Source organism: Onychostruthus taczanowskii, unplaced genomic scaffold (assembly GCF_017590055.1).
Source record: "Onychostruthus taczanowskii isolate IOZ18803 unplaced genomic scaffold, ASM1759005v1 scaffold31, whole genome shotgun sequence".
In the NCBI taxonomy this organism is placed as follows: Eukaryota; Metazoa; Chordata; class Aves; order Passeriformes; family Passeridae; genus Onychostruthus; species Onychostruthus taczanowskii.
Window position 1 is genome coordinate 152145 of NW_024500461.1, and position 19145 is coordinate 171289.

The 19145-nt window shown below is 37.8% G+C and overlaps 1 protein-coding gene across 1 annotated transcript in view; it reads left to right on the forward strand.

Annotated features, from left to right (window-relative positions):
* NAV3 (neuron navigator 3) overlaps positions 1-19145 on the forward strand; it is a 182246-nt gene that overhangs the window by 113521 nt on the left and 49580 nt on the right. Inside the window, exons 11-15 of the mRNA XM_041409852.1 lie at positions 3318-3456; positions 6639-6915; positions 8997-9702; positions 11242-11730; positions 17995-18036. Coding sequence (XP_041265786.1) covers positions 3318-3456; positions 6639-6915; positions 8997-9702; positions 11242-11730; positions 17995-18036 — 1653 coding nt within the window. The remainder of the gene's footprint in view (positions 1-3317; positions 3457-6638; positions 6916-8996; positions 9703-11241; positions 11731-17994; positions 18037-19145) is intronic.

Genomic DNA, 19145 nt, shown 5'->3' on the forward strand with positions numbered 1-19145 from the left:
TTCCAGAACTTGTCAAAACAATGCACTTTTCTCTTAGCTTCAGTCTCCCAGATAGATGAACACCATTTGCTGACATTTTCTTTTAAAGAAGTCAGCCTGAGTCTGACACCAAGAAAAACAAATTCTGTCAACATTATAAGTAGTTAAAATGTGGTTTTTAACAGCTAAGTGGTGTAATGCATTAATGAGCAGCAGTGCTAACCTGACCTGTTATAGACTCTGTAGAATGTGTGAAAAAAAGTAAATGAAAAATAAAAAATGAAAGACAAATCTCAGCCAGTATATTAAAATATATATGAATATTGTTTTGATGAAGGGTAGGAGGAACAAGAACTAAAACTAGAGTTTGTTGTAGACTCCCACAAATGGGTTTTCAGTCTTGAAGTGATGCACAATAATTTTATCATATATTTTTGTGTGAGTTTCTAGTTTAAAGGATACATTAATATGAATCATCAAGATTTTTTTCGAAATTATAAACAAGGCATTTTCATTATCAAAAACACACATTCTTGTCTGACAGCAGCTCTACTATCTAGGTTTGGGGAAAGAGGTCTATAAAAGTAGAAACAGTAAATACTGAAATACAAAAATTTAGCTGCATAAACAAGTTAAAACAATTCTGGATAATACATTAAAATATGTAAAAACAACAGTCTTCATTGCCAAAAGGGTATGGTCTGTTCTGTTGAAGTTTTTGGTTTTTACCATGTCTCTTCAAAAGGCTGGTGTAAAACATTGTGTCTAGTAGGCATCAGTTTCTGTAACAGTCCTTAGAATATGCCAGAAAGAAAGTGGGTTCCAATATTCCTGGTTTTTGTAGGCATACTGAATATTGTCAGAAATGTTGGTGTATGAAAGCCCCCAAATTTATAAAACATCTCAAGCACCTATCAGAAGAGGGAAAAAAAATCCAGGCAAATACAGTGATGATTCTGAAGGGTCAGTAGTAGAGGTGTCAGAGCTATCTTCTATACAACTTAGAAGATGGCCATGAGTGTTCCCCAAACCCACTAATAATCCACTGGTGAGTGAGGTGTGATGAGTGTGAAACACCACAGAGAAGCCATAAATCAAAACATGATCACAGTAATATTTGCCTGAAAACTTTGGCTATAGAGAACATCATTATTTTTTGTGAATCAGCTGAACTATTCCAGAATTTAGAAAATGTAAATTCTCTTACAGAGAAAAACGAAGCACAAAATGAAGTATGAAAAATTAAAATAGAGTATAATAACAAAGGGACATGGGAAAAGAAGATGAAATTTTATCCCCCCGATGGTCAAATATTATTTGACATGAACATCATACATTAAAAGCTGATGTTCCTTCTGGAAGTATCTAATATATATCCTTCTGGATTTAGTTTATGAACTTTTTTTTTCTCTTTTTTAAAGACCAGCTTTTCATCAGGTAATACTACCTTTTCTACAACTTAATCACATTTATATTATTTATGGTTTTATCCATTCTTAAGGTTCTCAGTCTTAACACTGTTCTAAAGGTATATGTAGTACACAGTGTTTTATTAATGGCTTTTTATCATCAGTGAAATTATGCATCACATTAGACAGTGAAAAACACAGAAGGCCTAAATGACTAGTGCTTCAGAGATGGTTCTTAGATGAATGTGGACAGCCTATTATGTATGACATTATAATTTCATTATTAAATCATTAATGTGTTTATCATCTGGAAATGTAGCAAAAGACATATTTATTTGTATCATTGCACTCAGTGGTGTAAAGTGCAGCACTGTAATAAACTCTTGCCCCCTGAAATATGTTTATCTTGTCACTGAGCTGGCTTGCTAATGTGATTTTCTACCTTTTGCAAAGAAAGGTAATGCTTGCTGCAGTTGCTATGATACAGGACTAGTGCACTGAACTTTATGGTGCATCAGCACACATTTTGTTCCATGCAGTTCCCTGTCACTGCTGCAGTCTCACAAAACTCCAAATGTAAAATAAGGATTCACTGATATTTTTCTTGTTTGTTCTGAATGACTACTGCCAATAGTGCTGAGCTTTAATTTAACTAGGGGATTGAATTACATGTTTTTTTTTCTAAAAATTGTCCATGAGGCTACAGCAAAACAAGGATAAAATGCACTCTCTTGTGTTTGGGACTTTATCAGTGGGTGTAAACACCTAGCTTTTTCTTGCTAGGAGTTATATATCTAAAAGAGGTTTGATCAACCCTCTCCTCTCTAAGAGAGAAAAAGACAAAAAGGGGCACCTTCAGTGGACAGTTTATCCCACAAGCCTGAGACATTTTAAGCCAGGATGAGTTACTTCCTGGAGGAGGCTGCTTTTAATACTGCTTAGAGAGGACACCTAGATAACTGAAATTAAATGAGATAACTGACTTTTATATCCCTAAAATTATAGGAGATGAATCCCATTGGAAGTAATATGGTGAATTTTTTTTCAAACTTTTGGCCTGTGAATAATCCAAAATCAGATGAACAGATGGAGATGTAGCAAAATACTGGAAGTATAATGCTCTATGTGGCAATGAAATAAAAGTCAAAATGTAATGCCATAGAGAAGCATGTTGAGGTTGAGCTGTATTTCTCAGACTTTTCTCTAAAAGTCTGAGAAATACAGCTCAACCTCCCTTTCATCCAAAAGCAAGTCTTTTGTGAGAGTTGGTAATGACATTCTGTAAGAGAAACCTCTCTCTCATTTGCATCCTTTGCCTCAATCTCCCAAAGCAAAACAGTTGACAGACTGGGTTTCTTCAGAGATCTATAATGTATTTTCTGTCAGCTCCAGTGACTGTATTCTCAGGGATTCCTATTTTGATGACATTGCATCAGCTAGACAGATACTGAAGACAAGAAAATAAAACTTTTGAAAATACTGGCTACTTGCTGACAGTGAATTAGTCTGCAGAAAAGATACTCCTTTAACTTTTATGTAGCCTGGCAATTCATCAGGTCTTCTCTAAGATATTAATTTTTTTTTTTGTGACTAGCAATATCAGGTAAGCTTAATGGATTTCCCTGCCGATGTAATGAATGTGATTGCAATGAAGCATGAAACAAACTGTTTTAATGGCTTACACTTACATCTGATGGTAATTTTTTAAGGACACCTGCATCTTTCATTAATTGAACAAGCAACCACTTGACTGAAAGTGAATAATTAATTTAAAAGTCTGAAGAACAATATTCTTTGTACCTTAGGAAATATTACTGAAAAGTTTTTGGTAAATCACTTGAAAAATAAGTAATCACATCTATTGATTTTGAGTTGCTTTCTGCCTGTTGAGACACGGTATGTAAAGTAGATGTGCTCCTTTCTCTGCAGCTGGGATGACAGCAGCTCAGTTAGCAGTGGCCTCAGTGACACTCTTGACAACCTCAGCACAGATGATTTGAATACCACCTCATCTGTCAGCTCTTATTCCAACATAACAGCCTCTTCAAGGAAGAACACTCATGCTCAGGTGAGTAGCTTTGTTGCCATTTGTTGCAACACCCCCATGCAGGATAGAAAATGTTTGGTATCAATGCCTCTAAATGAATGTATTACAATGAATAATAGACACATTTATGTGTCTATTATTCATTGTGAGAATATAGCTCACAGACAGCTGTGAGCTGACATTCCAATATACCTGCTCCCAGGGCGTGTGTCACTGCTGAAGGTGCTGGCTGGTGAGACCCAGCTCTGCCCACCCTGGGGGAGCAGCCCAGGTCCCAGGCTCTGCTGCACCCTAACACAAAACAAACGCAATATGATTGGATCTGTGACTGTGGATATCTACTCACTTCAGCTCATTTGGAGTATCTCTTCCAACAGATAACACAATAAAAAATAATATATTTTTTGCTTTTCGTGAGCTGAAACACATTAGGGAAGAAATATGCTATGTTGTGCTTTCAAATGGCAGAGATTGTCTTCTCTCCACTTGGATCCAGGGATGAAAGTGTCAATGCAAGGTGACAAGGTGACAAATAGAGTTCTTAATAGCATACAGCCAAAAACTATAAACATCATGCATACATGTGTCTGTGTCTATGTACGTAAAGCTCTTGAGTTTCTTCCCAACTCCCATCAAAACTGCAAGTAACAGAGAAGTCAATACAGAATCCTTGCAGGACTTTGTTCCCTCCAAAAAAGAAATAAAACCAAAAAAGTTTGTCTCAGTAAGAAAGTATTCTCTGCCATGTCATTTCCTGTTCACTAGTAGGGAACTTTGAGACTGAACACTCAGCACAGGGGAAGAGTGGCTGCCTCCAGTGATTTGATGTCAAGTATGCAGGACACAAGACTGACACTTCTGATTCCATTTAGACTCCTGCAGGCAGCCAGTGTCTGCAATTCAGTGGTCTGTTTTTTCAGTGTAGATTTCAGCAGACTCTGTGAGCAAGAGAAAAACATGTATTTTTTATTTTCCCCAGACAATAGGGAAATATAGTTACTTTTGGAATGAATATTACTTTAATCTCCAACAGGACAGATACCAGACCAATGCTGTATTCATGCAAAGGTAGTCACTCAAATGCCAGCATTCTTCAGCTCTTACCATTGCCTTTCCCACTCCATCAGGGACTTACTTCCATGGTTGTTAACTAGAGATCAGCCTCTTCCCTTTCACATCAATAATGATGGCCAGCTAGTTCTGGCTTGCTTGTTCCACTGCATAGTCATCAGGACTGGGAAATCTCAGGCTGACTTTTTAACTCTGTGGGGTTTTTTTCATTTGGATTCTCTCATGCTCTAGCTGCCCAATAATAAACCTCTCTTTTATTTGCAAATTGTTCAGCGATAGACAGAGATGCAGTGGATGTTCAAATTTTGCTTTCATTCCAGAATTTGTTTATATTATGAAGACTAGGAAAATACCTTTGTCAGGTATGGCTTTACCAGGCACATTAAGCAGAACTTGCTGTATTCCATGCTAGCTGGCAATCTCAGTCACAAACTGGGATGAAAAGAATACTCATTTTGACTGCTTTTTTTCGAGTCTTAGATACACTGCAACACAGAGATCCCTTTCTCAGTCTTTTTAAGTGATTGGTGCAGGAAGGCCTGGCTATAGACTGAGACAGAAATTGCATATTTTGCTGTTGCTTTCTTATTACAAGAACTATAATGGTGAAGAGAGGCTTTTAGAAAGTATTGTACTACTCTCTTTTTATTTTAAATTAAGCAGTTTGCTTTAAAAATGTGTGACTGTGTTTAGAGCCATTCATTTATGGTAAAATGTAAGCATGCTGTTACACATTACACATGTTGTAACAATAACTTCAATGAAAATTTGCTTTTGAATGACCCTGCCATATTTTTGTAGATATTTTTGCTTGGGCTTTCTTCCCATTAATCCTTACCCATAGTCTGTGCTAGCATGTCCAAAGCACATACGTCATTATGGAAATGTAGCGAGCTTTTGCCTTTTGTACACCTCAGCTGACAAATATGTGAACAGTAACTGATTATTCTGTCGGTCATGTAATTGGTATTAATCCTCCTTACGGCAGCAGTGCTTAGGACACAGCCACAGAGGGGTCTCTGTGGTGAAGGAGCTGTGACAGCACAGGATAATAAATAGCCTGTCCCTCAATGAGATCCATTTTGCAGCCCCTCTTTGGCTGGTGATACCTGAGAGCAGCACCACATTTTTGCTGTTAAAGAGGGGCAGAGGCAGGCAGGAGTAGTGAGAGGGTGATATGCAAATAAGGCTTCAGACTGAGGTCAGAAGGCTGCAGAAAACACAGAAGGAAGGGTTACACCAAACAGCCTGTCAGCACAAAGAACACCAGTCTTGTCAAACACAGAGGGTAGGGTCAGTCTCTGTTTCTGCTTAAGCCACTTTCACAGCTTCTACATTGTCTTGTTGGGCTGCTCCTTCAGCACTCCCTTATCAGCATGCCTCAGGGACAGCAGATACCACAGGGGGGTTAGGTTCTCACTGGTCCATCCTGCACATGGGTCTGAGTTTCAGAGGGAGCACAAGCCCAGCTGGTTGCCTTCACACCACAGATGAGTAGTGCAGGCGTAAGCCTCTCTTCTGCTCTGTTATCTGATACAGCTAGAGAGAGTTTCTTGTTGGAAACAATTAATTTCTGTGGAGACAGACCAGTAGAAAAGCCATCAGCTGTAGCATAAATATTTTTGGAGAAGATGCTATCCTTGCATGCTGGTGGCACAACATGCTCTGTTCTGCTGGAAAAATATTCCTAATCCAGTCACTGGAAGTCTTGGGTAGGAAAAGGTAAGAAGCCAGACTGAGGTAATTTTAGTAGTATATTTAGAAATTTGCTCATCCAAGCTTTCAGTAAACCTCTCAGCACAGTGATTCACTTCTGAAATTCACATTGAACTGAGGAACAGTAGGGTATTACCACTGATTATTAGAGTGAATTATGTTTCACTTTTTTATAGTATATCTATAAAGTAAAGTGATTAAATATTTTGCAATAAAAGAAAGAGAAATGTCATCACCAAATGGCTATATTTTGTATGTTTTTAAACTTTTGGAATAAGGATGCTAATGTTTTAGAAGGAAAGTTTCTGTGGCCCTTGCTGCAAATAGACCAAATTCTCCTCCCCTACTATGATTTAAGAAATCAGCAAATAACAGAGGTGCTGGGACTGACCATTTCTCATGCGGATCTCTTGTAGCTGAAGACAGACTCAGAGAAGCGCTCAGTTACAGACAGTGAAACTTGGGGCAGCACTGAAGAGCTGAAGAAGCCAGAGGAAGACTTTGACAGCAGCATAGACAGCAGTGGCAAGTGGAAAGGCCTTCCCTCAGGGCTGTCTGAAGAGTCAGAGAAGGGGGGGCAAAAGACATCTCTGTGTGTATCACAGACTGGATCTTGGAGGAGAGGCATGACTGCACAAGTAGGAACAACTCAGTCCAGGCACAAAGCAGGAACAAGTGCACTCAAGACCCCAGGTAGGAAACTTCTGCAGTTCAGATTACAGTGGTCTTAAAATAATTGATGGATGTTTTATATATGTATACATACTATATGCATATTGTTCTCTTTTCCCATAAATGACTGCAAGCTCAGATTGTAGTATTATATTAACTTTTTCATTTATGTAACTGTTAGTTTGCTGCATGCATAATAATAATTTATTAAGTACACATGGGTGCATCCATAACAAAAACTGTGGTTGCATTTTGTTGTGCTATCATCTGTGTATGTCAATGTCTATTAATTCTTAGAAGTATTTTTGGACTCGTCTGTGCCTTATCCTTATTCTCTAGAAAAGCTTATATTTGATAATTCAATGTATGCATAGAAATAGCCAAATATTAGGAGATGAGTCAAAAGGATTTAATGTTCAAGGGAGGGGACTCCAAATGATATTTTTAGTTATTTCTGAACTAAAGCTGAATCATCACATTCTACATACTATGCATGTTCTGCAGACCACTGTTAAGTGATTAAAAATTGTAAGAAAAAAAGTATTTTTACACACTTTCAGTGCTAAATGCCCTCCTACCTAATTTTGGAAGGCCTCTCAGAAGTAGTAGCCACTTCTGCAATGTAGTTTTGAAGCAGATAATTCTTGATACCATCTAATCCTAATCCATCATTTTACTGAGGAAATGTGTATTCTCAGTAGAACATTTTCTGGAGCTTTTTCATGTCCTGACAAAACAATGCATGCTTCCACCCTTAGTGGTAAAGGCAACAAAGATCTCCTTAGTATAAATCCCCACCCTTTGTGAAACCCTTTTGTTTCTTTGCAATTTGGAACTGCCAAACATTGCTCAGTCTCTGGTCTGTGATATCCCTGAGGAGCACTGCATGGTGATCATAAGGATACAGAAACTATACCCCTCTACTAACAATTAAAAATGGAGGTACTAAAAAGTTTGCTGTACACCAAGCTAATCTTTCCAGATCTGTTTTGCTCAAGGTGATCAGGCAGCCACTGTGCAAAACAGAATTGAGGCCCTAACTACTAACGAGCTGTATGTTTGCTGGGTCAGAGTCTGGTCTGTGTCATGGCATGTGTATCTGTTGTGTAGCACAAAATGTGTGCTGAATAAAAACATGAGTGGAGTTAGTTCTGCTTTGCAGGCGTTACTCTTTATTACATTTTAGTTTCTTAAGAGAAACTAAATCATCCACCTCCACAGCTTCCATAATTACTTCAAGAGTAAATTAAAAACTTTGGTATGTTTCAGGAGTTATTAGTGGTATACAATAGATGGTTAGAGAGAAATTAGAATTGAAATGGTAGTTTTTATCTATTTGCAAAACAGCAAGAGGGTACTTTCTGGTGTAGCAGAATATCTAACTTCAACCTTCCTGCATGCAAAAATAAAGTTATAGAAAATATGGAAGAAATGTCTACATATATGTTATATAGTCACAAGCCTGCACAGGACTGAAGAAAACCTCTCAAAAAAAAAAATCTTGAGAAGTCATCAAGGATATGACAAAGACTAATTAACTTATGTAATTGATATTGTTACAGATCAAGATGATTCATTGCATAACATAATCTTTCCATGATAATTTTGTGTAACTAAAACCAGAACAAACTTATTCATACACTAAAAAGATGTAATCAGTGAAAACCAAAGAACTCTATAAGTATAACTTATTTCTACACACATAATTGATGTCATACTTCAGGAGATGTTTATTACATGTAAAGTTTTATTTTTAAGTATTATTTATTTCATATAGAAATACTGTTAACAGAAAAAAAAAATCAGTCAAAATTCCTTATGGTTCGTTCAAGATAATTTTCTACAACTACATTTTCCACCTATCTATGAAACTGGAAGTCCTCATGGGAAATTCAAGCTTTTAATGCTTTAAGCTTACCTGTAGTGTGTCATACCTGCTACAGATAGCTGATGGGAGACTAAAGACCAAACTGTTGTGTTTCCTTAGGGGAATTCTATTTTTATATTTTTTCATTTTGAAAGGGTAATCATACAGTGTTGAAATTAGATATTTAGACATTGCAAGTGATACAAGTGACTTTTTCAAATATACTTTTACTTAGGAAAAACCGATGATGCAAAAGCTTCGGAGAAAGTGAAAACTCCATTGAAAGGAGCCTCTATACAGCGATCTCCATCAGATGCAGGGAAGAGCAGCGGTGATGAAGGGAAAAAACCTCCCTCTGGCATTGGAAGATCAACTGCTACGGGGTCATTTGGATTCAAGAAGTCTGGGTTGGGATCTTCTACCATAATCACCACAAGTGGAGCAACCATCACAAGCGGGTCAGCAACGCTAGGAAAAATGCCAAAATCTTCAGCCATCAGTGGGAAGTCCAATGCAGGGAGGAAGACGAGCTTAGATGGTTCCCAAAACCAGGATGACGGCGTCCTGCATGTGAGCTCCAAGACAACTCTGCAGTACCGGAGTCTGCCTCGCCCATCGAAATCCAGCGGCAGCGGGATCCCTGGCCGGGGCGGCCACCGCTCCAGCACCAGCAGCATCGACTCCAATGTGAGCAGCAAGTCTGCGGGTGCTGCTGCCTCCAAACTGCGAGAGCCAAGCAAGATCGGGTCTGGGAGGTCCAGCCCTGTCACCATCAACCAGACTGACAAGGAAAAAGAGAAGGTGGCCGTGTCAGATTCTGAAAGTGTCTCACTGTCCAGCTCCCCTAAATCCAGCCCAACTTCGGCAAGTGCCTCTGGCACACCAGGACTTAGACAGCCAGGATCCAAATACCCAGATATTGCTTCCCCCACGTTTCGAAGGTTAGTGCATTTCTATGATTCCCTGAAGTTGCAATATATAAAGCAGGGATTTTCAGTATGTTGAAGTACTGTGCAAAAAGCCTTTTCAGGGTGTATTTTGCCACAAACAAATCAAGCACAGGAAAATAAAAGGGCAGTATTTTTTCGTACAACACAATGATTTCTTTGAGATTTGAAGGCATTCCCAGACCTGAAATGGCTGCTCCCTGAGGTTTAAGCATTTTAGGTACATACCCATAACCATAGTTTGAAGCTTAGAAAGTGGACTCACTGATCCTTATGGGTCTGTTCCTACTCGAGATAGTCTATGATTCTAAGTTCAGCCACATGTGCAGTTTCTTCTCAATACTGCGGTAAACCCCCAAAGGGAAGAAGGACCCTATGTTCAGGCACATTCTCTTAATGGAACAGGCATTGCCGTATTCTGGATGGAGAACTGAAGAGCTCTTTAAATTGCAGAGTTAGATTTGCTTTCCCATTGTTGGCAGCTCCAGATACAAACACTTCATTATCTTAGCAGCTTCGTTACATTTTTCGACACAAGCATTGGCAAGGCTAAATTTCAATTGTAATTGCTCTATTGTAACATTTCTGGAAGTATAAATCTGGATGAGCACTCCGTGAATTGGGATAGAGCACTTTCACTGCTGGGGAAAAAGCCAATAGTGCCCTCTTGTGCCTACTTACCAAGACAGCATCTCCAGGCAGCTGGGGAGCTGCAGCTTAGTTCTGTGGGCTTGGTAAAAAGTAAAACGAATTCTTATGTAATTAGATGTGCTTTACATCATGATAAGTTTTGCATTTATTTACCTTTAATTTATGAGCTGTACATTAACTGCAGCTTAAAATATTTCCAGAAATACATTAAAACATCACATGACCTTTTAGTTAAAATATTAGAGGACTGGCAGTTTATTTTTTCATCATCACTATAGAATTTTCCTATCTAGAATTGCTGGAAGACGTTATGTGAAATACACTTTTATCATTCCTGCCCTTGGAGACAAACTGAGCCCATTTAGCCATGGTGCAGTTTATTCTGTCTGAGTGGTTACTACATGACTGATGACCACATGACCATCTGTGCAAAAAAGACGAGAGGGGAATTTTGCACAAATACTTAGATGTTTATTAAACTATGAAAGATTTTGCAAGAGTTTGTTGCAATCATTTAAGCAGATTTGAGAAGTGAGGAGTTTAAAAGCTAATGACTTGGGCATGCTTAATTACTGAATTTGGGTGAAAGTGTAATCTGTTTATGAACTAAGAAGACAAAAATTTGATTATTTTATCTCTCTCTGGGAGGGTCTGTGCAAAGAGCGGATCTGAATAGGAGTGGATAAGAGTGGTTACTAAAGAAACAAACCATGATTATTGTGATATGGTTAAGTGAATTTAAATTTGCGCTGCAATTGATCAACTAGGTAGGCGTGATTTTCGTAGCAGTAATTAAAATGTGTAGTTTGGCTCTTAGGATGTTGCGCCATGAATGTTGAATGCGGCTATCAGTTTCTCTAAAGCTATTTGTTTTACATTTAGGTTGTTTGGTGCCAAGGCAAGTGGTAAAGCTGCCTCTGCACCCAGTACTGAAGGTGTGAAACCCACATCGGCAATGCCCAGCCCTAGTACCACATTGGCACGGCAAGGCAGCCTGGAATCGCCATCCTCGGGCACAGGCAGCATGGGCAGTGCAGGTGGGCAAAGTGGTAGCAGCAGCCCCCTCTTCAGTAAACCTTCGGACTTAAATGCAGATGTTGTAAGCTTAAGTCACTCCCTGGCTTCCAGTCCTGCCTCAGTGCACTCTTTCACATCAGGTGGTCTTGTGTGGGCTGCAAACCTGAGCAGCTCTTCAGCGGGCAGTAAGGACACACCAAGTTACCAGTCCATGACTAGCCTTCACACCAGTTCCGAGTCCATTGACCTCCCTCTTAGCCATCATGGCTCTCTCTCTGGACTGACAACAAGCACTCAGGAGGTTCAGAGCCTGCTCATGAGGACTGGAAGCGTCAGATCTACTCTGTCGGAAAGGTGAGCTCGCCTATAGATATAGTGACCACGAAATAAGTGAGAGGCAAAAGGACAGGAGCCAAAAAAAAAACCCTCGGCCTGTTTTGCTAAAGTGACACTCTAATTAGCAGCTTAGTCCTTTATGTAATAAAAGGAAGGAAGAAAGAAGAGCTGAAAGGCATGTTAATGTGGAATCAACTGCCTTTTAAGGTTTTACAAACACTTTTTCTATCTTTAGAATTTTTTTGGGCTCCCCTTTTCTGGAAACAATGAGAGAAATGGGGGACACTTGTCTAACTAAAGGCAAGTGTAAACAGCGAAGAAGCACATAATGATTCCTGCAGCAGGATCCACCTGCTGTCCCAGCATTTGGCAGTTCCAAAGCAAGCAAACCTCTAGCTGTGGGACCCCCACTTTTCTCTTCCCATTAGCTGAAAGCACAGGCAGAGCTGGTGTGTCCTGGTCTTCAGCTGACCAATCTTGCCTTAAAATACTCAGTCTTGACAAGTTTCTTCTTACATGGTAATCATTACACAGATCCTTACTGAAGTGCAGCTTCACTGGCAGGGAGGCAGTTTACAAGATGAGATCCTTGCTGTATGGTAAGCCCTGGCAAGTGCCCAGAACAGACAAAGAAATGCAAGAAAATGGTTTTTTGTTTGCTCTATTAAAGAATTTTTTGATATGCAGATGTTTTACCATTTAAGTTACATTATAAAAGGTGCAACCAGCCTGGCACAGTTGAATGAAGATTTTTTTTTTTTTTTTTAAACATTTATTTGGCTTTGGCAGGAGACAAAAAAAATAATCTTTGCTAGGAACTAAGTAACTTCCGCTTCCCATGAAAATTTTCAGGATGTGACAGTTAAACTCTTATCTCACATGGGGACTGTTAAATCAATATTAAATATTTCATTAGCCTTTTATTCAAAAAATAAAATTTTACTGAATCAATCAAAAATATTTTAAACTTAATTAGTTTTTTAACATCACAAACATTTTAAGGAGAAAAGACCTCTAACATACAACATCAAGTTTTTTCGCCTTTTGTATAAACTCAGAGATTGTCCAATACCCATCCTTTGCATAGAAGGAATTCACTTTCAGTTAACCAGCATTTAAAAAAACTCATAATCAAAACCTTGAGAAATCTAGATGGAAACTTTTCATAGGTTTCATTTTCTTATGTTACATTCATAAGTATTACTATATCAGCTAAAAATCACACCTCTTACTAATGTAATTACAAATTATATTATGATTATATACTAATATATTATTTCAATAATTATAAAACATATATACGTACTGATATAACGTACACTAACAATACAGTAGTATTGTTAACAATACAGTAGTTGTAAATACACTGACACCTGAGCAATTTGTAGTTTGCGCTGTGCCTTTAATTTTTAAATAGGAATTTGAATTTGTCTACTATGAACTGAATGTGACAATATTATTAATACTAAGCTTACAAAATCCTTCACTGCCACATATATGGATGGTGAGGTCAATAGAATGATGTGAACAAGTATGAATTCATGCCAAAAATTAAATTGATATGCAGGATCTTAAACATCACATTTCAAAAATTAATGGCTTGGCAGAAGTTTCTGAGCAACCCCCACTGCTAATACTTTAGGTATTTTTTCAGTGACTTAATTTCAGTCATCCCAAATACTTTGCTGTTAGCAATATTTTTAAGTTTCAGATTAGTCCATATGGGGATATTATTATTGAGTCCAGAGAGAGCCATTGTTCATGTTGATCTGGCCTCAAAACAAATATCTGTACCTAGAGTAAATGGTGTCATTTCTTGAATTATAGCCCCAACAGGGTTTTTGCAGTTCGATTTTTCTAAAAGGTCTGATACAAGTGCTGAGTTTCTAAAATCTTTTATACATAAAACTTACTTGTAGCAAAGTATTTTTTCACAACAAAAGCATTGATTTGCTGTGTTGGAGACAGATATGTTTGGCAGCATATTATGTCCTTTTTTCTTTGTACTCTCATATTTGAATTGCCTTTGATTATACTAATTATAGCATGGAATAGCATAAAAAATTATCTGCAAGGAGGTTTTTTTCTTTTTCTTCAGTCACCCTAGAGCTTGCAAAAGGCTGAATCAGCAGGCCTTATAATTCGGTGTACTAATATAATGTCGGGACAAAATCAGAAAGACCAAAGTGCACAGTGAGATACAACTAGCAAGCAACATAAAGTCTATGCAGAGAAAATGCAGGAAAAACTGAAAGAGAGGAGAAAGCTAATGACAGATGATGTAAAAAAATGTATAGCTTTGTTTCATTGAAGCATTAGCTGTAATTTGGTGGATAAGTATCAGTAATGGGGAAGCATACTAAGAGAAAATGAAAAGGTTAAAGATGTCTTCGGCTTACTGGTCCTGATGAACTTTTAATTTCTCTGCTTCAGACAGAGCCTGAAAATGCTGCAATCATTAGAATTGGAGAAAAGTTTTCAAAGGCTCCCTGCTGAGGAAAAAGTGAGGAGGAGAGCTGGGATGGAGTGCAAGGGGATTATGGGAAGGCCAGTTTGCCTGCACAAATACAGAAGACATTAAACAAGATAGGTTAAGTAACAGATAACATGAGATTGGTCATTAACAGCCTTTTAAATAATAAAGACTAATTTAATTAATTTGCAGGAAAACATGCTCTCTGAATAGCAGAAAAATAGTAAATGCAATAAAAATCCTTAATTTACTAAAGCTTTAAGTGCTATTCCTAGTAACACTCTTAAGCAGAAAGGGAAAATAAAAGTGCTAGTTGGTAAAGAGTTACTGAAGATGAGTGACCAAAGGCTTATTAGTCTGAAGGGACATAATAGGGCAGGATATATATTTGCGTAGGTACAAAATGGAAAATAGTGAGGCTATCTTGCAGAACATGTGTACAGAGTTGTAGTGCCATGCTGGAACAAAGCATTTTGAAAATGAAAATATTGCATATAAGTTTTAGAAAGTAGATATCCCATTATACTTGAGACTTTGGGATATCAAGTTTTAGGAAAGAGCAGTGCCTCCAAAAAAAGTCACCTTTCATGGAGACAGCAAATCTGCAAGGTCTCTGCTGTATTTGCCCCCCTATCCCTCCAGGGATGCTCAGACATCGCCCAGTTTTCAGGCTGCCCACGGAGTGATGGTACAGCATCAACGCAGAGCTGCCTGACAACTCCTGGAGTGCAGTGTCAAAGTTTTCTCTAGACAAATTCTGCATCATTCAATGAAATTCTCTTGCATTGTAACAACCAGAAAGTAGACTCAGTAAAAGCAAGCAAAATTTTATTTTTTTCAGACAGAAGGCAGATTTTGCATCTTTCTTAGGCCTTTTGCTGGCTTTGCACTAGCAATATTTAGAAAAGTCTAATTCTACTGTCATAGGATATGTCCTCCTATATGGGAGGACACTTGTATTTTACCTTACAGCAATTTAGAAGGATTAAAATAATCATGCAAGTACTTGTACTCTAAAATAAAAACATCTTCTGGGGTTGATTGAAAATATTAGTGTTTTAGTTGTAAAACTTTCCAGGTGGACGCATGACCAGTAGTTCTTTCAAACCCTTAAATGCTGTTGAGCATTGCAAATTTTAACTTTCTTCTGCTTTAACTTTCTTCTGAAGGACACAGCAAGGAAGGCATAAAAATGCAGAAATATAGAAATAACAGCAGTAATAGCTGCATTTTAAGATTAGCAGAGTGGAAGTGGTTTTTGGTTACATGACTGGCTTTCTCTAGTTTGCTTTAAAAGAATGTTTAGTTTTGAGTGCTATGAAAATGCATTGAAATCCACTTAAACCCTTCAAGACTTTCCATTTTTTTAAAATATCATAATTGATAGTTGTGGTTTTAAAGTGTGAAATAGTGCATCATGTATCGAATTCTCTTATATGCCTAGCCTTTGTAGAAACTAATTTGTAAGACCCATATCAGCTTGGCCCAGCCTGTCATGGAGCTCTCTAGTTGTTTCTTAGCTTGCAATAATTTGTTTTATTCCCTAGCAGCTCTGAAAGAGATAGATTTAGATCAAGGATATGCTATTATGGCCCTTTCCCAAGATAACCTCATCACCAAGGGCGGGTAGAAAAATGAGGCATGTAAGGCTTCCTGTAATTTCCCTCATAGAAGTTGCAGTGAGTTTCAGCAGTGTAAAATAAACAAAAGAGAATGAGATACATTTGGCTTGATAATTTCAGCCTACATTTTCATTCATCTTTTTGCAAGATTGCTTTTTCCAGTTTACATGTCAGGGGAAAATATCAGGAATATTATTATATTCTCATCCTCACTTTATAATGCTCTTTGTCCACGTATGCATTGCTTCTTTCAGGAAAGGACTGTCTTTATCATCATTATCAACTTTAGAGATGTGAGGTAAATTAAGTTCTATTTACCAAAAGTCCAGTTTCTGTGGAAGCAATGAACCCAGCTTTTGGTGGATGAATGATTTCAGATATAAAAAGATAAGGACAGTTATTGGTCTGAAGTAATAGTTACATGAAACTATGCTTAATGGTTTCATATAATTAGCTAAAGTCTAGGAGCATCTTTGTAAGCTTTATTATTTTAAAAACACAAAATGAGCATTTGCTACACTCACTTTAATGTAGCTGCAATAACTCCATGTTTATGTTGAGGAATATTCATCCCTATTTCATTTGATCATCTGAATTCAAAGATTTTTGGAAAATCCTATGGTCACTCTTAACTTACTTTTACTACTGGCATGCCTTTTGGCTTGTGGGTTGGTTTAAAGGAGAACTGACTCCCTTATTTTTAGATAATGTGCTATAGATTACTTTTAAATACATATATCTCCAAGTTAAAGTAATATTGGAAAATGCATTGTTCATTTGGACTTTTAAGTGTTTGCATAAGAAACTGGTGTTATGATCATGTTTATTCATCTTGAAATTTAGAGGTGCATAAAGGTAAATAAAGGAACATCAAGGCCCCATTTTTCTCTGTGAAGAAAAAAAAAAGTGAATCATTCATTCAAAATTATGTTTTCTTTTTGCAAGCCATTCTAGGTCCTGTTAGTTATGTTGGGAGCAAAATGCTGAAAATACAGCATTTCTGTCTGATATGCAACTACTCTCACACGGACCATGATAGCTGGGCCTGTGCTGAAATACTGCTGATTTTCTCCTTCCATTTGCTTTCTCCAAATGCAGAACAGGGCCCTTTATTTAACCAGTAAAATTGTCTGTAAAATTTCCTGGTGGTAAGAGTAGTTTGCTTCCACTTGCCCAGCCCCTGATAGTAATGCATTGGCTATGCCATCAGTGTTTTCACTGCCTTTATCTACTAGGATCGAGGATACATGACAGTAGGACTCCTGTCACCCACAGCACAATAGGAAACACCTTTAATAAGGGTACTTCTTGGGTGGCAAGGGTCCTAAGTTACTGCTGCTCTCAGAGGTGTGATTATGATATGTAATACAGAAGCTTTCAAAAGCCATTTTGCCATTTAATCCATATGGTGACACTAAGCTATGTTCGAAAGGGAGAGAACTTTGCAATACTTGATGATAACTGGTTCAACCCACACCGACCAGAGGCCAATTTACCAAGACTTTATGATGAAATGCTGAAATGACACTTGGAAGGAGGGCTATACACTTGGGTGCTCTTCTAGTGATGGGGTTTAACTGAGGAAAACTCCATCCTTGTATTTTGGGTAATCCACCACTCTCACACTGTGTGCAGCAAAATGGAACAACATTGCTCTGGTGCCACTTTTCATTGTCCCCACCATTGCCTTACTGTGTGAGCCCCTCAACAACAGAAAGCCAAGTGTCTGAATTTTTTGGACATATTTCTGCATGCAGAGCTGTCATTTGGCTTCTGGCAAGGCCATGCTGCCTCTTAGCAGGTGCCACAACCTTCATTTCTTTTGGAAATCTATTGCTTTATCATAAGCAACTGTGAAAAATGAAGGTTCGTACTGTGACCATATGATTCTCACACAGATTGCAGAGCAAAGCTGTAGAAAAATTAGAAATGGTAAAGAAGCACTTCTTTCTGACTTGGACAGTCTCCAAATTACTATTGACCCAGCCCAGAGCAGTCTAGATGAAAAATGAATGTGCAGCAGTCCATGTCCTATTCCTTCCAATGAGTAAAGGATTTATCATGAAAGTTATATTAAAAGGCATTAAATGACCTTCTGTTATTCACACAAACCTAGAGCTTTAAAATTTGTTATTCTGAATAGTCCTGTTTACTGTATGTCCTTAGGGATTTTTTTTGTTTTAACAGCATGCAGCTTGACAGAAATACACTACCCAAAAAGGGATTAAGGTATATATATTTTTGAGCATGACTGCTGCTTCTCTATTTTCTTGTAACCTTTTCTATGCTGCCTTTATTTTTCTTTCTCCTTTTGTTGATCCTGTTTACAACAGAGTTCTTGGAATTTCAATTCAAACAAGAAAATGTAAATTTTAACAATGGACTTATTTTTTTCCTGTCTGCCTAAGGAATAAATCTCCTTTCAAGATATACCATGGAAAGTAAATACTATTAGGAATCATTTCCTTATGGAATGAATCTTAAAAGGCATTGAATTCTGGAGAGCTAAAAGAGACAGAATAATATATTTATGCAATTCAATAGGACTAATTATTGAAAACATTATGGAGAGAAACAAGCTTTTAGAGGTGGATCTGACTTTGGACTCATGCAATTTGAACTGGAGAGCTATTGAAGGGTAGGGCTAGAAAATACTAATTTTACTATCCAAGGTTTGTAAGTATAAAATACGTGTTGCTCCATACAGTTTTCTTGGTCCTTATCCAGCAATACAGAGTCCAACTTTGCTACTAACTCTTCACTGAATTCTGTCTTCATCACAGAAAACAGAATTTATCCACCCTCTTCTCTCCTCCGTGGTGAAAAGAGTAAATCGTTATGTAACTTGGCTAGTCTCACGAAGCATGGAGGCCCATCTCCCCAATCCAGGAAGAAGATTTGGCAAGCAAGGATATATGTGTATGCACACAGACACTGCAGCTTTCCAATAACTGAGATTGCACCATTAAATCTCATGAGTTAGGAATAAATATTTATGAAATTTTAAGATAGTGCTAAACTATTGTCACTATAATGCACTTTCTGACCTTCTGCACTAGCTCTTCCTTAATAAGAATTTAGTCAAATTTTTTATAATCACTTAACAATCACTATGGATTTGGAGAGAATGGAAAAGGTGGAAGACATTTAAGGCATAATAGGGACCCTGTGAGGATACTGTGGGATGATCAACGTTTGTGGCTGTACAGCTGTAATGGTGGCTGAAAGCTGAAAGTGAATTGGAGTGGGAATAGTGCTTATAGGCATATAAGAATGATCAGTTAGCCCAGGAAAAAAAATCAGTTTGATTTAATGTGCAGAGATCCCAGTCCAAAACT